Source organism: Camelus bactrianus, chromosome 5 (genome assembly GCF_048773025.1).
Source record: "Camelus bactrianus isolate YW-2024 breed Bactrian camel chromosome 5, ASM4877302v1, whole genome shotgun sequence".
Classification (NCBI taxonomy): domain Eukaryota; kingdom Metazoa; phylum Chordata; class Mammalia; order Artiodactyla; family Camelidae; genus Camelus; species Camelus bactrianus.
The window spans coordinates 48,427,123-48,449,891 of NC_133543.1; the positions used below are offsets into that span (position 1 = coordinate 48,427,123).

The 22,769-nt window shown below is 38.4% G+C and overlaps 1 protein-coding gene across 4 annotated transcripts in view; it reads left to right on the forward strand.

The window, feature by feature from the left end:
* The window catches only part of CSRNP3 (cysteine and serine rich nuclear protein 3), a 144,240-nt gene that overhangs the window by 110,977 nt on the left and 10,494 nt on the right, over positions 1–22,769 (forward strand). For all 4 annotated transcript variants that reach the window (XM_074363817.1, XM_010971401.3, XM_074363818.1 and 1 more), the window contains 2 exons: positions 7,617–7,876; positions 20,545–20,841. In XM_074363817.1, the coding sequence (XP_074219918.1) occupies positions 7,617–7,876; positions 20,545–20,841 (557 nt within the window). The remainder of the gene's footprint in view (positions 1–7,616; positions 7,877–20,544; positions 20,842–22,769) is intronic.

Genomic DNA, 22,769 nt, shown 5'->3' on the forward strand with positions numbered 1-22,769 from the left:
GAAATGGCTGTTACTTTAGTAGCAGTGAAATGTATTTCTCAAGCATGAAGTTGTAGGGTTTAATTGCCCATATGAGAGATTAAGGAAACAAGCTGGGAAGTAGGTGGTACTTATTTTCTCACTGATAATAAAGAAACACACTTTTTCTTTGGTTTAACAGCAACACCAAGATAGTACTCTGCATATGTATGTAATGCTTCCCATCTGTGATTCTTAAGGCTTTTTACAAAGGTAATTATTTCTGATAATATTCCTGTGAGGTAGATAAACATAATTCTGAAAATACTAATGAGGAGACTGAGAAATGCAGATTCCATTAATGTCATCTGTATAATGGATCTCAAGTTTAGAATTCAGATTTTGAATTGATTGCATTATCTGATAATTTATTATTTTCCAGGTATCAGGATAGGATAATATTTCCTCTAATTCGTTAGTAATATGATAAGCTCACAATAAAGAAGCATCCTTTGAAAGTGAGAAGACAAATAAATATCTCAGTAAGAATGTATGTTCCATATGTAAATATTAATATTAGTTCTGCAGAAATCTTAGATTCTTCAGAAAATTTTAATGTTATCTAAAGGAATATACATAGTGTAAAAAGAGAAAAGAGCTGATAACATTGATCAAAATTCTGAGAAATTGTTCTTACCAGTAATAATATCAGATGGCTAGTTGAATATGTGGATCAGGAAAAAAAATTCCCAGCTTTCAGGCCATTTTGGGTAAAACTGAACAGAATGCAGGGCCTAGATTTAGCAAAACATTTTAATATTACATTGTGTTTCAAATATTTTACTTAAGAATTTCAATGTATAAACTTTAAGTGATATATCATGTAAAGACACAATTTATCATATAAAGACCAGAAGGAAGACTTCATCTCCAATGTAGAATTGAAACGCTGAGATTCATGATGCTAGTACTGTAAATTTGATGGATGAATTAATGAAAAAGGAAAATTACAGTGAAACTTGGTAGATCACTCAGTTAGTGGCACTATTTTAATCTATGGTTTAATCTAAATTTGTTTTAGTTTAACAAGTGACCATCCCCAGTGTTAATTGCATTTGATACTGATGGCTAAGATGTTCTGTCACATCACATTTTCAGTGGGACATGAGTTCAATGTAAGCAGAAGAGGGTCTGTGCTAAGTCAGTTATACATGAAGATTACATATAAAAGAGAGCATGATTTCTTTGTTAAACTTTTGCTCTTTCAATTTTTTTATTTCAAGTTTATGACTTTAAAATATAGTATTTATTCCCTTTGTCCTAACAAGTATGAGAACCAAATGGCCCCCTCCTTATTTGTTTAGATTACTCACAAGAATTAGGGAGAAAGTGCAGGGGGCATCTTAAATAAATAAAAATGTGTGGATGGAAAATAGCTACTTCTGAAAAATGACCACTCTTTGTGAGCTAATCCTCTTAATTATTTATGACATCAAAGCTGGAAGGTCAGAGTTTGCACTCAATTTTTATAAGCAGCTTTCTGAATCCACATCAAAATCCTGGCTAGGAAACCTGATTTTTTTTTTTTCCCCAAGCGGAGAGTGGCAAGTAGATGATTACACTCTTAAACCACCCCTATCGTGTTAAATTCAGCTTGCGGTGTGCTGAGCGGCTGGGCTGTCACTGTCAGGAGGAGCTCCGGAGAGAGCGGGTTCCCTCCACGCAGCTCTCTCACTTGCTGGTGTGGACGTAGCTGACAGACTGGATGCGGACGTGACAGGCATGTTCATGACCCAAAACAAAGCTTTAGTCGTCCAGCCTCAAGGGTCGTATTTTTATATTATTTCTCTTCTTGTTAATTTTTTTTGCTTAAATGCAAATGCAGTATTTACACATATCTTGATAGAAAACTTATTATTTCACATAACTCTATGTGAGAGGGTTTTGTTTTGTTTTGTTTTTGTAAACTAATGATTTAAACAAAGGGTCTCATCTTAAATTATTTCACTCAGAAGCTGCAAGACGTTGTTAGTCTTGAGAGCCATCCATTGTGAATATTTTCACTTATTATTAGAATGAAAAACACTTACAGCTAAATGGTTAAACTACCTAATCTTGTCTATGAATTATATATGAATTATGTGAATTATAAACCTGTTCCTCCTCTACAGAAAGACATCAGAGTGATGACTGTTCTTAGGTATGTTTATCATATTTTATATTCTCCAGTCTGTTTGCCACTTTACTAGTACATGGATTGGTTGGTTGGTTTGAAATGGGGAAGAATGGCATTTAGGAGCTGGGGAGAGAGATGTGCTACATCTAAAGGAAACCAAATACAAACTTGAACTTGATATCTCAAACATCACTTCACACGGGAGCTACTTTTTCTTGATGTTTGTTTTTGAATGCTGCTTTCATAGTAATAAGGGCAGTAGTGAAAGGAAAAAAAAAAAGCCCCTGATTTGGATTCTGACATTTTCTTACATTTACTGACTCTCAGTTCTGATAACCTTTTTGGAAACACAAAGCACTTTTAATTCCAATATATTGGGAATACACCATAGTGTCTCTAACATGTCCACTGTTCGGGAGAGTCTCTTCCTTTTGCTTGTTACTGTTTTTGCATGTGTTATATCCTTCATAACTGAGTATAAAATAATGGAACATTCATTTGGCCATTGGCAGTAGGCCACTTTACACTACATACTTAAGGTACTTTGGATTTTGTTCGTGGTTGGAAAGAAAATATTCCCAATCACTCTTTACTTTCAATTGGCCGCCTCTCTTTCACCCAGGCTCTAAGATATTTCCTTATTATCAATGTTTTGGAATTGATCCCACTTGAATGGTTTACTACTGCCCTAAATACCTTACTTGAACAAAATGACAAAAAGGCAAAACAAAACAAAACCCACAGCTGGGGAAAGTGTATTTGAGAAACTTAAGAATGTGAGTGAAAGGAATAAAAGGGGACAATTAGAACAAGAAGGATTGCTTTTGATAGCAAACTTGGCTTCATTTTCAAAAGGACTGCTCTGATGTTTCTTGGTTGCTAGATTCCCATTTTCACTCCTTACTTGTGGTTGACATTGGAAACCATGTGGTTGACACCATGATCAAGAGGGGCCAACCTTGACAATCATGTCAAGCTGGAGAAGATTTAAGAATATGATCACAGGAAATTTGCAGAAGTCACTTGTAAAAATTGAGGACATTTTTTTTTAATCTTAATAACGTTAACCATTGGAAATTGATTTACTATCCAAGCTGTTATGATAATTTCTATGCAAAATATTTTCTGATGAAACTAGATTTTCTGTTTGAAAGCTAGGCTTCATGACTTCATATCTGATTTGATCTTGATTTGTGCTTCAAAAGGTAAGAAACAACATGCACACTTTCCAAGCCCCTGATTAATTTGATCTGTATGATTTTAAAACACAAATTTTTACCACCCAGAATTTACCAAGATAAACTAATTTCAGCTCTCTCACTTTGCTTCTACTAAATTTCCCCCAAAGAAATGAAAAATAAACTCAAAATACTGACTTACAAATCATCTGGATTTCCCTGTTGAGCAAAGTGCATAAGAGAATAAGTATACTATTAGCCTCATGCCCAAATGATAGAATTAATATTTTCTCCTTTGTTTAACATCAGACTGGACCATGAACTCTCAACTTCCACATGCCAAGTTTAGTGCCAAAATACATAGCTCTGTTAACTGATTTCTGCCTTTCCAGCTATCACAGGGATTTGCTTATGGTTGTTGACACTAAAAAAAAAAACAAAAAACAAAACCAAGTGTGCCTTAAGTGGGTAACTGGATTGCTGCTGAAACATTAGCGCTAGAGTGGCTGCACTATGGTGGAATCAATGGTCCAGAATCTGGTCTTTGTGCAAGCAGAGAAGGCAGACTCAGGTGTAATGACACACACTGACCACATTCACAAATGGCTGATGTATAAATCTGAAAGCAAATTTGATTATTTTCAATAAGAAATAAAATTGACGAGTCAACCAGATGGTCTTGTCGACATGAAGGTATATTCCAGTGTGAACGAACAGGATGGTTTATGAGTGTGGAAATGGAGTAAAATCATTTGAATTTTCTTGGAACTTGATGAATTCAGCTTTGATACTTTGATATACTCACCCCCTCTGTGGGATCAGAACATTGAGAATATTTGTCTCCTCAGAGCACTGGCTCTTCTGGATGGTTCTGAAAACACAGTCTTAATTCTTAGTCTTGGCTTTCATTTTTAATCCACTCTGGTCTTGAACTCTTTATGTGATGTATGACACAGCTTATTTTATTTTATCTCCTGCATTCTTACCCTGGCATTGTGAGTAAGTCAATTTCTCACTTCTCTTCTCCATTCATTTTTAAAAGCATTTTTAAGGGTGGGTAGCTTCTGCAGATAGCTAATATCAGTTACCCTGTGCTGTTTATTACTTAAATTTACAACGATCAATATTATCTTCATAACATGTGGTCATTTTACAGCAACGCCAGTATGCCCCGATGTGTGGTCCCCAGGCCTATGTCCTGGGCAGGATATACAGCCCTGTTGCTTTTAGGCACTTCTGCTTCAGGACGGTAACTGTGAACAGGAGAAAAGAAAAGATGCCGAGAGACAGCAAGAAATTAGTATGAAAACAGACTAGTTATTTTTCAAAGCAGTGATGAAAGCCACCCTCTCCTTCCTCTTCTCTTCTTGCTCTTGACCTCACAGTAGTAAAGTGAACATTGAACTCTGCAGAGACACAAAGCTGAGTTCAGTCATTCTGCAACGGGCACGATTACTAGATAGGTGGATGAGGGAGGTTTCAGATTCCCTAAGGCAGATGTGCTAAGTGAATTCAGTCTGTTTCTCCCAGGTTTGAAGAACATAGACTCTTTCTTGGTAACTTCATTCTGTGATGTTAGTCAAACTGGGGCCTGGAGACAGGTGATAGCCCACAAGGGCCCATTCTAGGGCTCCAATTCAATCATCACAAAAGAGACCTGGGTGGCTCCTAAGTTTAGGAAAGCCACACTTAAAATATCCTTCGTAAGGCTAATCTTATAGCATTTCAAAGCCTTCCTTTTAAATATATTCCATAGGCTTTTTGATCATTGTTGCTACAGTGCCACTTAACAATATGCAAATACTAAAACAAGTATAAGCACATGTTTGAATCATAAACCTCAGTGGGTAGCAGGAGCATTGAGCCTAGCACACCTTGACCGTGTTAGAAATGCCAAGAGCCCAGGTAAAAGGCTCCTGCTCTCTGTGACTCCTGTCTTCCTCAAAGCCTTAGAAAATCATCTCTAAACTGTCTTTTTGGGAAGGTGTAATCTGGCTTTTGGAGAAAAGATGGTATAATAAATTCATCCAAAAAGTTGAAGAACTCTTCTTATCTAAAAATGCAGGTACAAAACCTACATGGGGTGGGTATAGCTAAGAAGTAGAGCGCATACTTAGCATGGTGTGAGGTTGTGGGTTCAATCCCCAGTACCTCCATTTAAAACAAACAAACAAAAAAACCTAAATAAGTTTTTAAAAAGGAAATGTGTCTAAAGTACTAAGAATTGTCTAAAAAATAAATAATACAATTGTCAGAGCTGTTTATAATAATAATCTTAAATGAGTACATTAAAATATTTTAATTGTATTTGTAAATTGTGGCCTTGAAAGATAATGTCTTCAGGGCATAATTTTTGTGATGTCAATAGTGAAAAAGGTTGAATGTTATCACCCCAAAACCAGAGGCTCTAGCCTGCTGTAAGGCGGTGACGGATGAGGTCAGATACAAGAGCAGATTACTGGGCAGACAGTTGAATTTTGCTTTCTACGGTGATCTTTTACATTTTGACAAATTCTTCTCTGTTTTGAGATGATGTAAACATACAGTTATGAAGCAGATCAGAGCTTTTAAATCTAAGTTGAAAGTTGCCTCTGCTGCCAGGTGTACAAGTATGTTGCCGTGAGTGTATACATAAATAAATGGGAAAACTACACATACGTTTGAAAGCATTTGCTTGCTGGCAGTCTCTTCTGGAGAAGTAAGACAGTAGAGGAAGGAAAGTAGGGAGGGCTAAATTCTTGCCCAAATGTCACACTTCTCTTGCTCTGTTATCTTTTGAGTCTGTTTATTGTCTGAGTTTCTCATCACTGGAAATGAAAGTTCCATGCGGGCAGGGATCATCATCTGGGTTTTTTTCGCCAATATATCCAGTCATTTAGAAAATATCTGGCATACAATAGGTCCTTGGTTTATATTTATTGAATAAATAAACCCTCGAAATGAGTTGTATCATAGCAGCCTCTCTGTATTTGGCTTGAATGTTTTATGGGGGAAAATGAGACAAATGAATGTGAACTCCCTTGGAAGAATATTCTTATATAAATCCAAAGTGATACTATGGTCACTTTTCTTTCCAGATAAAAATCATCTTGGGAGTCTGCAGCAGTTCACATCTGCCTGAGGCAGTGTGACACCAAATCTCTGCCTTGTTCAACTCCCTTAGCGTGAGCTCAGCTCTCTACTGGGACATAATGGTTAAAGACTGGGCTCTTGAATAAAGAATCCCAGTTTCACCACTAGTTATATGACTTTGGCCATGTTATTTAAACTTTGGTGAATTGGTTTCCTCAAAATGGAGACAGGTAATTTCAACACAAGAAGTTGTAAGGATAAAATGAGATAATTCATGTAAAGTTCTTTTCATAGTTCGTAAATGTTATCTCATATATATATATATATATATATATATATATATATATATATATATATATATATGTTTATGTCCAAGGAGTTCAATGATTCTTTCTGTCTGTTTCATTGAAAGAAATCACTCAAATTCTGCAAGACTGAGTTACTTTACTATAAAATAAAAAGACTGGGCTAGATGATGTCTATATGTCTTCCAACTCCAAAAGGTTATGATTATAATTTGTCGCTCTCTGTCTCTCAACTACAGTGTGTGTCTCAACCTTCTGTGGTGCGCTGTGCATCTCGATGTCCTTGTAACCAATAATAAAGGTTCTGATGTATCTCATGACATTTTCAATTTTCTCAGTGTATGCTTGGATTAAAATTGCACTGTCCATAGTGCTATGAATTGGAGTTTTCAACAAATGAAAGCTTGATTAGATTTAGATTATAAAAAATACCTAAAAAGTGTCATTGCACATTTTTGTGTGAATTTTTATTGCTTTTTGGACTTTTCTGAAATTCAGAAATAGGCTTTTTTTTTTCATGCCAAGTGCCTTCCCTATCAAAGTAAGAGCCAAAGTATGAGGGTTTGTAGTATGTCTTTTCTAATTATAGTATGACATGACTCATGTGAAAACCATAAAACCAAAACTTAAAAGGTTAGGAGAAATGAGAAATTAAATTCTGCCACTGATTTACAGACTATTGGCAACTCTTCTAAAAGTTTGCCCAGACTACCATTAGAGAAGGACTTAAAAGTGTACTCTATCACAGCTAGAAGAAAATTTAAGACAGGAAATAAAGATCTGTGCCAACTCTGATACAACATTTTTAGTGTCTCCCAGCCAGAAAGATCGACCGTAGATTCAAGATCGTCGAGTGGTATTTTCTAATTCTTTGCTTCATCTCAAAACTGCTGCCTTGGCTCATTGAATTGTCGCTTTCTCTTTCAGCTTCCTCCATCCTCAAAAGGGAGAAGCGGCTGAGGACAAAGAATGTGCACTTCAGCTGTGTCACCGTGTACTACTTCACCAGGAGGCAGGGCTTCACAAGCGTGCCCAGTCAGGGCGGCAGCACCCTGGGCATGTCCAGCCGCCACAACAGCGTGCGCCAGTACACCCTGGGCGAGTTTGCCAGAGAGCAGGAGAGGCTCCACCGGGAGATGTTGAGAGAACACCTCAGGGAGGAAAAACTGAATTCTTTAAAACTAAAGGTATAAAAAAATTAGAAACTCACTTTTTGCCAAATCCCCTATCTTTACCTTGATTTGGTTGAATTCGCCATTTTCATACTTAAATCCACAGATGAAACTAGGCGTTTTCCACAACAAACTGTCTGTGGTGGCTTTTTAAAGTGAAATCGGTATAGTCTCTTCACTGAAAGCAGTGTGGGAAACTTAACGTGACATCATTTATTTATTCATTTGATAAATATTTATCACTGAGTATTGCTAAATCATAGACACTGTGCTTAGGCGGGGGCTAACTGGTATGAAAAATAGATGTGGTCCCTTTTCTCCTGGAACTTAATCAGTAGGAAACAAAAATATTAATCATGTAGACAAAATCACAGCTTCATTAAATGTTATGAAGGACAGTTGCAAGGTACTATGAAAGTATGTAACAGAGAATCGATGTGGTCTGGAGGTCAAGGAATGTTTCCTCAAGGAAGTGACAATTGAAATGAAGTCTGAACAGATGACTCGGCAGGAAAGGTTGGCAAGAGTGGTTTAGGCAGCAGGGGGAGCTGGAGCTGCCTTGTGGGCAGCTTGTGAGCGCACAAAGGCTTGTGTGGCGGGAGCAGAGATGAAGAAAAGAGTAGAATGGCCTGGGGGGTGGGGGGGTGCGGGCTTTGTAGATCCTGTTAAGGCATTTTTGTTTTGTTTGTTTTTTCCCTCTTCATCCTAACACTATCAGAAGTCATCCAGGAGTTTTAAGTACGGGGCTCGGGGTGGCAGGATAATATGATCTGATTCATGCTATGGTGTGAGAACAATTTCGGGGTAGGGGCAGCCATGTTGAGGGAGCATATGGAGTCAGACCAGTTAAGAGGCTATTACAATAGTCCAGGAGAGAGATGATAGTGGGTTAGATTAGACTGATGATAGGGGAGATGAAGAGAGATGGACAGAAGGAGTAATTTAGGATATGAAATCAACAGTCCTTGATGGTGGGTTAGATTTGGAAGAAGTGGGGGACTGTCAAGAATGACTCCTAAATTTCTGGCTTGCAAAACTGAACAGGTTGTGGGTGATAGTACCTTTCTCTATGATGAGGTTGTGACAAGGAATCCAGGAAGAGAAGCGGGTTCAGGCTGGTGGGGGAGGGGGAGGTGATGAGATCATTTTTAGACATGCTGATTTTAAGAGGCTTTTGAGTTACTGAAGAGATGTCAGGGAGGTGTCCAGGTGGAGGTACCTTTGTTGTGCCACCTTAGAGATTAAGTGGAGAGAAGCCTGGCTTAGAAAATCTTTTCATCAACCAGAGAGACTCTTTATATTTGCCTTGACCCATCCGCCTGTCAATAGATAGAAAACACTCTCCTATCATTATCTAATGACAAAGGAAATCTTTCTTAGGTAATCCAGGCTATTTAACATAAAGGGTCACTGGTTAAATAGCAGAAGCACCATAAGCACACCTGTGTTACCTGTATCTTTAGGATCCAGTATAAAGTCGGTTGGCAGAGGTATGATGTGTGTTTCAAACAGCTTGTTTTTATGTGTTTTGCAATTTATGTATGTGCTTTGTTTCCATTTGCACATCAAGGCAGTTGCTGAAACTAAGCTGGACGCCACCTAGCCTAGAGCATGTCTCAGATTTCCTTTGGTGGTATTTTTGACAGATTTCATTGAAAGTCCCTTAAGATTTGTTGGTAGCAAGCCACTATTATTGTTGTTGTTTTTCATGATTGCTTTGCAGGTAGCTTAATTTAATAATAATTCTCAGATTTATTTCTGAAATGCACCTTCTGCCTTTCTGACCCACTGCAAACCAACTCTACCCCCATCCAAAAAGTGAAGTCATTCTCAAACTCAGATATTGGCAGAACAGTACTGATGGCAATAGTTAATAGCATTCATTAAGTGATTTTTATTTGCCAGACATTTTATAAACATTATTTAATTTAGTTCTTACAAAAACCCAGTGGGATAGGTAAATTATGAGACCATGTGTACAACCGAAGATAAAGAAGCACATGGTTCTAAATAACTGGCTCACTCAACAGAAAAGTGGTTTTATTATCTTGTTAACTTCCTATTCTAAAATTAATTAATTATCCCCTATAGATGTTGAGAAAGACAATCTCTGTACCTACAAGGAGTCGTCCCTTTCTGGGGTTTGGTACTGTGTGTAATGGTTGTTAACAGCTGGGAAACTGTAATTCTATCTGAGAACTAAAAGATTTCTTGTGGTGAACTTTAAAGCACATTGTACATGTGATGACTGTTGGGGGGTGGGGGTACACACCTCCTGGAACCTTCCTCCATGTCAGGCAGTGATATATTCTGGTACTATAATTTGGAGTCAGTTACGTCTCCCTTTTATTTTTTTAACAAGCTAAAGAAGAAGCAAAAAGAGGCTTCTATTATTAATTCACTTTTTCCATTGTACTTAGTGGTAGATGCTGGAGTGACAGTCATCTGAGTGGGTGTCATGTCTTGGTGTGTCATTGACAACTGAAAACGTGCCGCTTTCCCTTTTGGTGAAGATATAAATGAAAGGCATTTGGATATCATCAAGCAAAAAGATAATGGGATTTTTAAGGTGAACTGATCTAAGCCACACTGTACTGAAAGTACTCTGAAACTCAGAAACACGTGTCACATAAAACTAATAAAAGACCACAGCAGTGTGGACCTGTTGGGTAAAAAATCTGAGGGGAATTAATGGAGGAAAACTTGTATATTTTAATTGTGACTCTTCTAGAATATCAACTGTTAAGATTTTTTAAGGGACATGACTTTTTTTTTTTTTTTTTTTGAAGAATAGTCAGTTACAGTGTGTCGATTTCTGGTGTACAGCATAACACTTTTATGATTTTTAAAATATCATTGACTATACTTGTATAAGGTTTAGCCATCCAAAATCTAAAGTTAGCTATTCAAAACCATTATCTATCCCAAAATTTCACTCTGATACTTGAAATTTCACTTTTAATACGACATTTGTTCTGAAATATTCCTCCAGGATAAGCGGCAAAACGTGACTAAATTGATTCCATTCTTTGGCTGGGGCAGCAGGAGAGGGTCACTGGCAGGAGAGGAGGATTGTTAAAGACAAACTTTCCACGTTGGTTTTACCTGGAGGTGGTCCTCTGAGTGACAGTGAACTTCCTATTGAGTAAGGAAAGAGAAGCAGCATCTGATGAAACACTTTCCAAAGCCCTCACTATGGAGTCTGGATAAAACACCCCTGGAAACTCATTGGACGTGGAACTGGGTGGTTTCCTTCCTACTTATTTGAGAGCCAACAGCCTTGGATCCGTTAGGAGAAGCTTCTCTTTCCACTGTACCTGTGTGGCTTCCCAGGGTGACTCTGTCTGTAGGTTCCAAGTGGTGAACCCATTTATACACTGACACCTCCTTCAGTGGGGCCTTAATAGTGAAAGATTAGTAAAAAGAACACAGACATAGCGTCTTGATATTTCTTTATAATAAATATTTTAGAAAAATAAAATAGAAATGTAGTTTTTCATTGGAAAATGTCTTCTTATTTAGTGAATCATCTTAATCAAATTATGAGTTGATAGATTAAGAAAAAATACAGACAATTAGGTTTGTAGAACAAACCCAATCTTATCCCGGTGGAGGGGAGTTCAAGTGTGTCTTTATTGTTGGTGGTGTGGTGTTGGTGTTCCAAACACGGTCTAAAAACAATTAATAGAGAAAGCTTATTGAATAAAGTGCATGTTTCTAGAAGAAATAACCAGCTTCAGATTTCTAAATTACAGAGCACAGTTCTTTTTCCCTGTCAAGCCCATTCAGATGTGTCATACTCTTCACAGTAATCAGTGCAGTCATCTTAATACTATACTTTTTTCCAAATTAAGTGCTTAGATTTCATCTTCTGCATCACATTGTTGAATAATTACATTAGCCTTTATTCGCATTTCACATGTATCTGTAAAATGCATTAGGCAGCTATTTATATGTTTCAAAAGAACCTTGGCATTCAGATTGCCGCTGGGGTTATATCCTACTGGATTCTACCCCTTGTAGGAAATTTAACTTGGCTTTTGCAGCTCTGACTGGACTCCCTTCCTCAGTGTTTTTTTCAGCCTTGATTATTCTTCCTCTCCTTTCTAAGCTAAGATCTAGACTCTTTCTACTCTGGTACCATTTCCAGAGGCTTTCCAGGGTTATATACTTTTCTCAACTTCTTGGTCATGTGTTTCCTGAGTTGGTTGTTCTCTTTCTGCATAAAGAAAGAGTTGCTGAGAGTTTCTCCTAGTTCAGGAGAAATCCATCGAACTGATTCTTCTGATTCAAACATGTGCTGGAGCCAGCTTGTAAAAACTCCTCACTATAGTGCATTGTGCTCATCTCTTCCCCAGGGTAGCTCGAAATCACCCGTGATGGGAGTGCTCACACCGCGAGACTTGACAAGCACAAAACACACACAACACAATTAGACAAACACAACAAACTAGCCAACAAATTAAAAATTCCCCCCACCTTGTTTTTTTCAGAGACCCAGTTAAATATTTACCAGCACACTCTTGGATTCATTTAGCATATTAGCTGCTGCTAGAAGAGGCAATATTTGTCTAAACCAGAAAGGAGGATAAAGGAATGTTTGAAAAATTTATGTCTTATATGTTGATATTACCATCCTTTCTGGTGACTTTTTGTGGTGATATGTAAACCAGGGACTCTTATTGTAAATTCAGATGGTTGAAATTCTTATCGGCTGGCAAAACAGCCAAACGTTTCTGGTTCTTCAAGGGCATACTTAATCCAGTTCCAATTTGCCACCTGCAATTAACAACTAATGAATCGAAGAATTATACTGTAAGATTTGATTGAATATCAAAATGATATGAATATTTTACTTTGGTTTGCCAGAGACCTCAGTGACCCGGTGATCCACCTGGCTCATACCATGACACCAGGAATTCCTTTCCTCAAACACATATCCTGTGGGTATTTGGATATACAAATACAGATTTGTCTATTCAGCCTCTTCTTGCATATCTCTGGCAACCCAGAGCACACTGCTTTTTGAGAAAGCCCATTCCATTTATGCAGCTTAATTGTTAGAAAACTCTTCTTTATATTGATCAACCTTCTATCATCTAATTATACCTTTTCTGGGCTCTAGGCACATAGAATAAATCTTGTCTCTGCTCTCCAAACCCCAAATGTTTGAAAGCAGTGTTGATAGGCATGTAAATATTTGGCAATAGTTCACATGGGCCCCATGTGTCTCTGCTCTCTATAGGATTAAATGTCCCTAGTTGTTTTCACTAATCCCTCAGGGCATGGTCTTCAGAAACTGTCTAGCCCTGGTTTCCTTCTTCTGGATATAATGCTGTTTATTAATATCTACCTCAAAATATGCACATTGTACTCCAGATGGGATTTGTTCAATGTATAGGAAAATGTTACATTACCCCCTCCCAAGTTATGGATACTCTATCCATGTGTACGTTGAAGGTACAATAGCTTTTTTGACCTTGATCAATTTGTTTGTTCCAATTACACTGGCAGTAAATAAAACAACAAAAAGCAAGCAAGCCAACACACAAAACCCAGGTAAATCAGGTCTGCGTCATCATGTAAATTAAAACTTTTTAACGTCTCCTGGGCAAGAATCCTCTTTCATGCTAGACCTGGGGTGCAGAGGGCAAGCAATAAAGTTTTGTTTTTTATTTGAAGAACTCGAACTTGTTGTCTGACAATGGGATAAGCCTGCCTTTTAAGCATTCATCTGAGGTATGATTTAAAAACTATATTTAACAAGACTGGACCAAGTATCCTCTCAGAGTAGTGACCCTCAAGAGGAAAAGAGGGAGCCTCCTGTGTCACCACCCCACCATGACCCCTGTGCAGACTCCTTGCTAGGGCAGGCCACTGCTGCTGCTGGGATGTATGTGAGCCACATTCCACATTGGTGGTGCAAAGGAGCTGAGCATCACTGCTCTTTCAGCATTTCAGCTAACTAAAAATTCATGCATTCAACCATACCCTTATTAATCAGCTCATATTCCATCCTTCCATGTGCACAACATAAGAAATGTTGCTAGGGAATCTCAGGACTAGATCTCTGGTTTTCCAGTTGTGTTCCATGGGGTCTGTGTACCTGACTCTCACTTTTGTTTTATATGTTAAGATTCTACATGGACTTTAACTTGACAAATGGACATTCTCTCCCTAGTGAGCCCAAGTAATAGTCTGATAGTCACTGCTCCCAGTTTTCACATGTTCAGAGACCATCTGTTTAAATCATCTCTTCTGGAATTTTATCTAGAATCAGCACTTTTTTAAAACAGTTCACTCCCATTTTGGTTATCTTTTAATTCCTTTCCCCATGACTTCACAGATGTTAGACTGAGCAATCATGACTACGCTTTTGCATCGTCTAGGCCTGGGGATTCGTACACAAAACAGCTCTTTCACTGTCTCCCACCTCTTTTTTTTACATGAACTCCTTGTTAACATATCTGTTCTCCCATTTCTGGTTTAAAGGCTCTTCTTTTTGATAGAGACAATGGAATCAGAATTAATAAATAGTTTGCTTTGTGTCCTTGTGTCTACCTCAGATTTTGTCTGTCAGTTATTTCCTCCTCCCTGCTGCTTCTGTACTTGCACATGTATTTTGTTGCACTTACCACATATGTCATATTTATTACATGGTCATCTCCCCAGCAGACTGTAAGCTCCTTACATGGCAGAACTGTCATATACCGGTAAACCCTGATCCCTAGCATAGCTGCTGGCATTATAGCATAATGGTTAAGGTTATTCATTCGTTTAAAAAGTACTTATTAATCAATTACTGGGAGGCTGCAGTTTAACAAGGTGCTGGAGATACAGTGGTGAGCAGGACAGATGTGGTCTCTGTTCTCAGTGTATTCACATTATAATGGGGGAGATATACATAAAACCAATCACCAGAACAAATATATTACTACAAAATTAGATAGCTAGTAAGCTATGCTGATTAAATGCAGGCCAGAGAAAGTGAATTAAAAGCCAGCTGAGAAAATTAAGAGGAACACATTGGTTCAACAGCAGCAGCTATCACTTGGGCCACCTTCTTCTGCTGGCATATCTATTAGAAAGGCCACCTCCGCAGTCCCACAAAATAGATACTCAAAGGAAATGATAAGTGGTGAGAAAGTCTTATCTTCAACTGGCTTCCTGTTTTCTTTTCTAAGTGCTTGTTCTCTGTATGAAATATATATATTATATATATATATTTATATATATATATAAAATTTCTGAATGAGATATATCTAAGGAAGCTTGTCTGCTGTCTTGCCTCCTGCCCCTCAGTGCTGAGATCAGTTCTTGGAGCATGGCTGCAGCCATATCTTTTTCTTTCCTTCAATACAGGTTTTCTATTCCTCTAAGAATTTTCACTCCAAACTGGTCTTGTGAGCCTGGCTCAAGCTTTGGGGTCAAATAGACCTGAGTTTGATTCTCAGTACAATCACTAATTATCTATATAGCTAGACTTTGGCAAATTATCTCCTCAAGGCTTCAATTTTCTCAACTATAAAAAAAAAATAACTTCCTAAGATTGTTTGTTGTGAAATTAGGTGAGATAATCAATGTAAAGTATTTAGTTCAGTACCTGGTTTTCAGTATATGATAACTTGGGTCATTCTTAACATCATTATCATTTTAATAGGCAGTAATCCATGTTTGTGAAATTCTTTTCTTCACACTTATTTCTGCTGTAATTTTTACATGTGTTAGTAACTTTGTAGTAACCAGTAGATTTTATTGCCAAGAATGCCTTTCAACCATTGAAAGGCAGTGTTTTTATTTTTGTGGGGTTTTGTTTTGTTTTTAACATTTTAGTCAATCCACATTTTTTATATTGTTTCCCTCTCCACGATCATTTTGCATTGAATTAGGTTTTTTCTAGCACTTAATTCACCAAAAAGTTAATCTCGTTGGAATTTGTAGTGGAATACATCCACTACACGATACAGCAGAAAAAAAAAAAAAGATTGAACGCTGGTTTGACAACCCCCACCCCGCACCCCCTCGCGGTACCTGACCCAGGGCAATCTGAGAATCACTGCACTGATTCTAACAGTCCTGTGTAAGGTGTTCATCCCTCGAGTGTGTTTAGATGGACAAAGGTTTTACTCTGTTGAGGTTTGGGAACTGTTTACTCAAACTTACTGATACATATTGGACAGATTTGCAAAAGTAAAATGTTTCAGTTCTATTGAAGAAAAGCTATAGTCCTTTCATTTGTAGAGTAAGTCTGGATAAGTTTACACAGTGGCTCAAGAACTAAGTCTCATCTAAGTATCACCATTAGAGCAGAGCAGGCACACACACATGTACACACACACATACACACCCCTTGAAATACTTCCAATACAGTATAAATAAATGCACATATATATGGGATAAACATAAAGATCATTAAATTGAATTATGAGTTAAGTCATTACTTATCACCTGTAAGATGGCCGAGGCAGGGGAATGGAGGAGCTACTTTGTAAAAACCTGCTTATTACCTTTTTGTTCTTTGCTTATGGACCAAGACAGGAAGGGATCCCACACAAGTTCAGCCAATCTAGATAAATTGCAGGCCAGTAAAATCATCATGCTCTGTCCCGTCTCAGGCCTTTGAAACTACTGTTGCTCAGTGTGGAATTCCTTCTGCCTCCCCCTGTTCCTCTAGCTGCCACTCCATCTTTAGATTTAAGCTTAGATGTGAAAGTCTACCCTCCTCACCCACGACAGCCCCACCTCTAGGAGCCCCTTCTACACAGTCTCCAATGCCCTGTGTCACCCCTCAGCTGGGAAATCCTTATAAACTGGATTAAAATGACTAGATTCCTCTTCTCTTTACTCTAGTCCTTTGAGATCAAGACTCATGTCTTTTGCACCTGTACACCTAGAGCCTAATACAAAATAAGCACAAAAGACTATTAAATGTACATTAAATAGATAAAAACAGTGTATCTATGTAATTACCAAGGCAGCTAACAGCACAGGCTGTAGAGTTAAATGTCTAGGATTGTGATGGGCCACACACCTCACTGCTTGTGATCTTGGACAAGTTATTTAGCATTCCTGTGCCTCAGTTTCCCCACCAGTTAAATGGATATAGTGCTAATGTCTAGTTGATGAGATTTTCGTGATGCTCAATGAGTTAATGCAGGTAAAGTGCTTGGAGTAGTGCCTGACACAGATTCAAAACTCTTGTTATTAATATTACGATTATCATCTCGTATCTGTTTCTTTCACCTCCCTTGCACCCCCACCTCCAGTCTCTCTCTTTTTCACACACTTATACACACACAGTCACACACACACACACACACACACACACACAACAAAAGCAGGTTTGAGGGGGAGAATTGTTTGGTGGTCTCCTTAAACCACATTTTTGGCAAGTTTTCTTTGAGCTCTTGGAAAGGCAACATTTTTTGGGAAAAGAACACTGAGCTAGAAATGCTCCAAGTCCAAGATTGTCTTCTGAAGAGTCTACTTCAAAGGAGAGCATTCCTTTGAATGTGCTGGTTACCCTATATGCATTTGTTTTATAAACAAAATAGCTTTTTAGACACATTGCACTTAATCCACATTATAGTCCAAGTACTGCATTAGGCACCATCAGAAACTTGGAATCTTATGTGTTTGATAAAGGGAAATGCATGCTAGAATAGGGATCATGAAATTAGATTCTATAAGCATGTCTTGGAGAGGTCACAGTTAATCTGAGCTTCATTAATGCATAAAATAAGGAGGTTGCATTTGATGAACTAACATCTGAAAATTCAATGATTTTATTTTGAGTTAGTAAAAAGACATATAAGAGTATCACTCCTGTCAAAGAGAAAAAAAATGTACAAAATAAATATTCTTGTAAAGATGGGTCATAGGGTAAAGGAGTCAGCAAAAACAAATGAGGAGATCTTGGAAGACTCCCTAGGTTTTACTGCACGAGATCTTGAGAGCATGACAAAACACGAGTTGTGGACAGAAATAGGGAGTTCTTGGACTTATTTCCCTATTGCTCTAATATAGAAAAGGGCATTTGAAAATAATGTATGTGATACTCTGATTTAAAAGAGCATTTAAGCTCAGTAGGCTTGGCCTGACTTTTAAAGGAACAAATGGGCATAGACTGGAGGAGAAGACTGGGGAGGACTTCTGAGGGGACAGCAGAGAATAGTATCTGTCAGTGGCTACATGCCAAGCCAGAAACTGAGGAGGAGGAGATAAGCCAGTTGACCAGGATGAACTAGAATATTGCCAGTCTTCGTTAGAAATGGCGGACGATATTGGGGGAGGTGAGGAGAAAACCTTTCTAGGTCACTTCAATGATAGTGTGAGATTTTGAAAATCTAGATTAGGGCCCCTGGGGGGTTTTGAACAAGAGCGAAACAGTATGCAGCTCTATGTCAAGGACTTTAAGATTCTTAAGTGAATTTTTATTTTAAAATGAAATTGTTTCTTATACTTTAAGTATATGGGAATAAGAGGTGCAAATTTTATTTCTAAGGACACTTATATTTGGAATAAGCATCATCTGTAGTTTATTCGAGATACAGTTTTTCCTTATTAATTCTTAGATGCCAGTTGGTTATTCATGTTGCCCTAAAATTGTCATGTTTTTAAATGTTTGCTGAAATCTAGTTTTTTGTTGACTTTTAGATTTCATGTATTATATGACAGCAGCCATTTTTTTTTTAAATCAAACCTTGTGGATATGAAATGAAGTTTTTTTGTTCTTCTTGTGACGTTACCAGTTACACAAGGGAGCATAAATATCCTAGAGCACAGAGATTAAGTAGGAAGGAAGTATTGAAATAAATCGTGCTAAGTCCTGGGTGTTCTACATAGGCTGTGGAGTCAGAAGCTTCATGAGGTTCACATAGACAAGCCAAGAATTAGTGAAAACATAATTTAAATGCCACAGAGGTGACAAGATGGAAAGGTAGCTCTTCCTGTTTGTTAATGAAGCTTTCCCTATCACAGAGGATTGAGTATATGTTAAATAATTACACACTTGAATTCCTTAGAAAATCAAATCTTTTCAAATAGAAAGATGCTTCTGCTGGCAAATAAGAATTAACAAAAATGATAACGGCAACCAATCACAATAACATCCCATTAGTAGACATCGCAGAAAAATGAAAACAGATTAACAAATACATTTATAAAAAATTGCAAGGGAGGAAATGAATTGCAGATCACACCAAGAAACGAAACCCAATAAAAGGAAATGACCATCTTTGCGAGAACACAGATTTGAGCTATGAAATATAAACAATTTATAAATCAGTAGCCTTTGAAAATATACTTCAGGGATCCTTTGCAATATATTTTAATATACACTTGCTACTATGTTGTTTCCTCTACTTGAACGCAAAGACCAATCTTCTATTTGTTTTTCAGTATGTTCAGAGTTGTCCAGATTGGGATTTTGGGTCAGTAATAAATATTCTTATCTAAAAGTCAGACTTTTTCCTATGAAGATGAGAGAATGATGTCTGATATCACCAGAGTAATTTAACAGTTTGATAACTGAATTGTCGTTAAGATCAGAAAGCATTGTAATAATTAAAATTAATGAAATTTATGAAGTAATACATTTAAAAGTTAAAGAATCAAAATAGTTTCCCTATTTAGAACTTCCTTGAATATCCCTTACTGAATTTCTGCATTTATTCCTGTGCTGCTTCTCAAAATATATTTCTTGCTCATATTCAGAGAAAATGTCTCTTTCTAAATGCTTTTTATGAAGAAAACATACTATGTGGTGGTATAGCAGTTAAGAAGTGAAATACTGACTCAGAGTTTCCTGATGGATAAAATTAATTTAGAAAAGAAATATAAATAGAAGCAGCGTAGTCACGGGTATGAGACAGTTGTCCACATGCGCTGTTATGCAGAAGGTATTGCTTTAGGTGGTTTCCTGTGAACTCCTTTGAGGGCCGGTTCATTGTTGAGGTTGCCCATTGGTGAGAGCCTGCCGGGCTGCCCTCTGCTCCTTGTCTTACTGAGAGCACACTGACCTGACTGATGGCTTCATATCCAGCCCTCGTGGAACTTACTGTAGGGAGACCATGTTTGTAAGCCCAACAGCACAGTGCAGCACAACTTTATTTCCTAGTACATGGTTTTTCTAGAACCCAAAAGACAGGGTTGTTATTTCAAGGACATGTTTGCTGATTTAGGTGGCAGTGGCTTCCACTAAGATGCAGTCACCTCTGAACAAGGACACATTTATTCCAGCATCAGATCTGCCCGTCACGAACTGAGTCTAAAGATAGCTTTCACTGATGGGTATCTGTAACCCTTGGCCTTTTTCACATCAGGCTGGCTAAAAGCTCCAACAACTATAGCTCCTAACATTAGGAGGTTAAGAGTTCCAATTAACAAGTCTTCTGTTACCAGTCAGTCCATTTAAGAGCCCATCATTTTGATGCCTTCACTTTCCTTCCTGTGACTTCTCAAAAGAAAACGATTTGCCTCACACACACATTTTCTTCATCCCCATGAATCATTTATTTTTGTAACTAGAAATTTTCTTCTCTTAATCTCCCTCAGCTTTCCACAAACCCTTACTGATTATGGGGACATGATGTTATGTAATAGCTTCATCCTTACCCCGTGCAAAAGTAGGGATTTCAGACCCTGCCCAGTTAAGTCTCTTGTTTGCTTTTCTGCATTTCTAGATGACAAAGAACGGCACCGTGGAATCGGAAGAAGCTAGCACTCTTACAGTGGACGACATTTCTGATGATGATATTGATTTAGACAACACAGAAGTAGATGAGTACTTCTTTTTACAACCCCTGCCAACAAAAAAACGGAGAGCCCTGCTGCGGGCCTCTGGAGTGAAAAAGATTGATGTGGAGGAAAAGCACGAGCTGCGAGCCATCCGCCTGTCTCGAGAGGACTGTGGCTGTGACTGCCGGGTGTTCTGTGATCCAGAAACGTGTACCTGCAGCCTGGCAGGCATTAAGTGTCAGGTAAGGACCAGGATTTCGGGGAATCCAAAGACGAGACATTATACACCATCCCCTAAAGAGGTGGTTGTGTTACATATAATGAAGTTTCTCACCCATAGAAGAAAACTATGGGGTATGTGATTCAAGAAGAGAGAAATGCCAACTCAAGGGCATTTATGGATATTCATAATATGCTTATTATATAAGATATAGTGTGAAAGGCAATCCAAGCTGCAGTTCTCAGTTGAAATTTTTTCCTCTTCAATTCATTTATTATATTACCTTATTTTGGCTTTTTACAAGCATTCAGAGAGATCATGACATCCCTAACATTTGAGTTTGTACTTTCTGATCCATCCATGGGGTATAAGATGATGGCTGGCTAGAGGTAGTGTAGACTAGCGGGAAAACTACTAGCCCGGGACATAAGAAAACTGAGTTCTCCTCCTGACTCTGCTTTTTACCGCTCTGTGAAGTTGACAAGTCAGGTAAATTTTCTGGGTTCAGTTTTCCAGTCTTTAAAATGAACGGGCTGGACTGCATCAGGGGTTGGCAAATTAAAACTCACAGGTCAAATCTGGCCTGCCACCTTTTTTGTAAGTGAAGTTTTACAGAAGCACAGCCATGTTTTTGTTTGTTTGTTCTGTTTGTTTGCGTGTTGCCTGCGACTGCTTTCACACTTCTGCGGCTGAGTTGAGCCATTGCCACAGAGGCTGTATGGCCCACAAAGCCCCAAATATTTACTCTCTGGCCCTTAAAAAAAAAAAAAAAAAGAGTTTACCAACCCCTGGACTAGATGATTCCTAGGTCCTTGCCCATCTGTGATATCATTGGTGCTCCATGATTATTTAGGTGTTGTTATTTATGCAGAAACAACCTTTTCAATAAGAGCCCCTTAGGCAGACAAAAAGAGAGGACAGTTCTTATCAGTTGAGCAGTTGCTTGAGGTGGATTCACAGAAAAGGGCTTCATGAGTAAGAAGCACCTATGGATTCTGGCTCTGACCCTAGTTTTTGTTGGGACCAGGATAACTGTGGAATCTGCCTTCTCCTCTGTAGCATGGGAAGTTCCCTGCGCTGGGGTGATGTGGCAGAAAGGGCAAGTTCTCTATGGTTGCCTGTGCTCTGGTCGCATTCAGGTCAGTTTGTGGCATCTGAGGCAATTAGCAAATGTCGTAGGAGTTCGTCAGATTGCCCAGAATTCCACTCTCCACCTGTGTGAAGAGCTCAGCACTTGCTGAGCCCAGTCACTCTATCTACAGAGTCCAGTCCCTCAAACAGTCGTAGGCTATAGACTAGATGAACATCCCTCGAGAAGCTTGTAGTCTAAGGGAGGGGGCGGGGGGAGAGCCGGCAGCTAAACACACGAGGCCACCGGTCACAGTCACCAGTGTGCGTACCCACCACGGCCCTGCAGTACACATACGTGCATCAGGTACCAAGGATCCAAAGGAATGAGAGGGGAACCAATGGGAGTGGATTATCAGGCTGCCTGACACCAAGTGGTATCCATTTGGACTCCTCTGGCAGAGAAGTTCATTTTATAATAAGCGAAGAGAAAGATTCATATCTAGTATGAGGAATGTCATGTAATTTAGATTAAAATTAGCAGGTGGAGATGAGGGCAGTAAGTTTTTTAAAATTAGGCATGTGAGCTGGTATGCAGCAGGGTTTTAAAGGGAGCTTTGGGGAAAAGACAGAAGCATTGGAAAAAACGGGAGCAAAATTAATGGGATGGAGAGGAGCGGGCAAAAGTGGAAATGGAGATAAGTGAAGAAAGCACAGGAGGGATGAATGAACTAAAACTACATACCATAACTCATTTTTATTTTGAATATAGGTGAACTCTTACGTTTTAAGCCTTCTCTTACCCTTTTTGTTCCTGTTTGCAGTTTGATTGTCATTTGTTCTGGCCTAATTGGGTTGCAGTCCTCCCAGATTCAAAGGGGT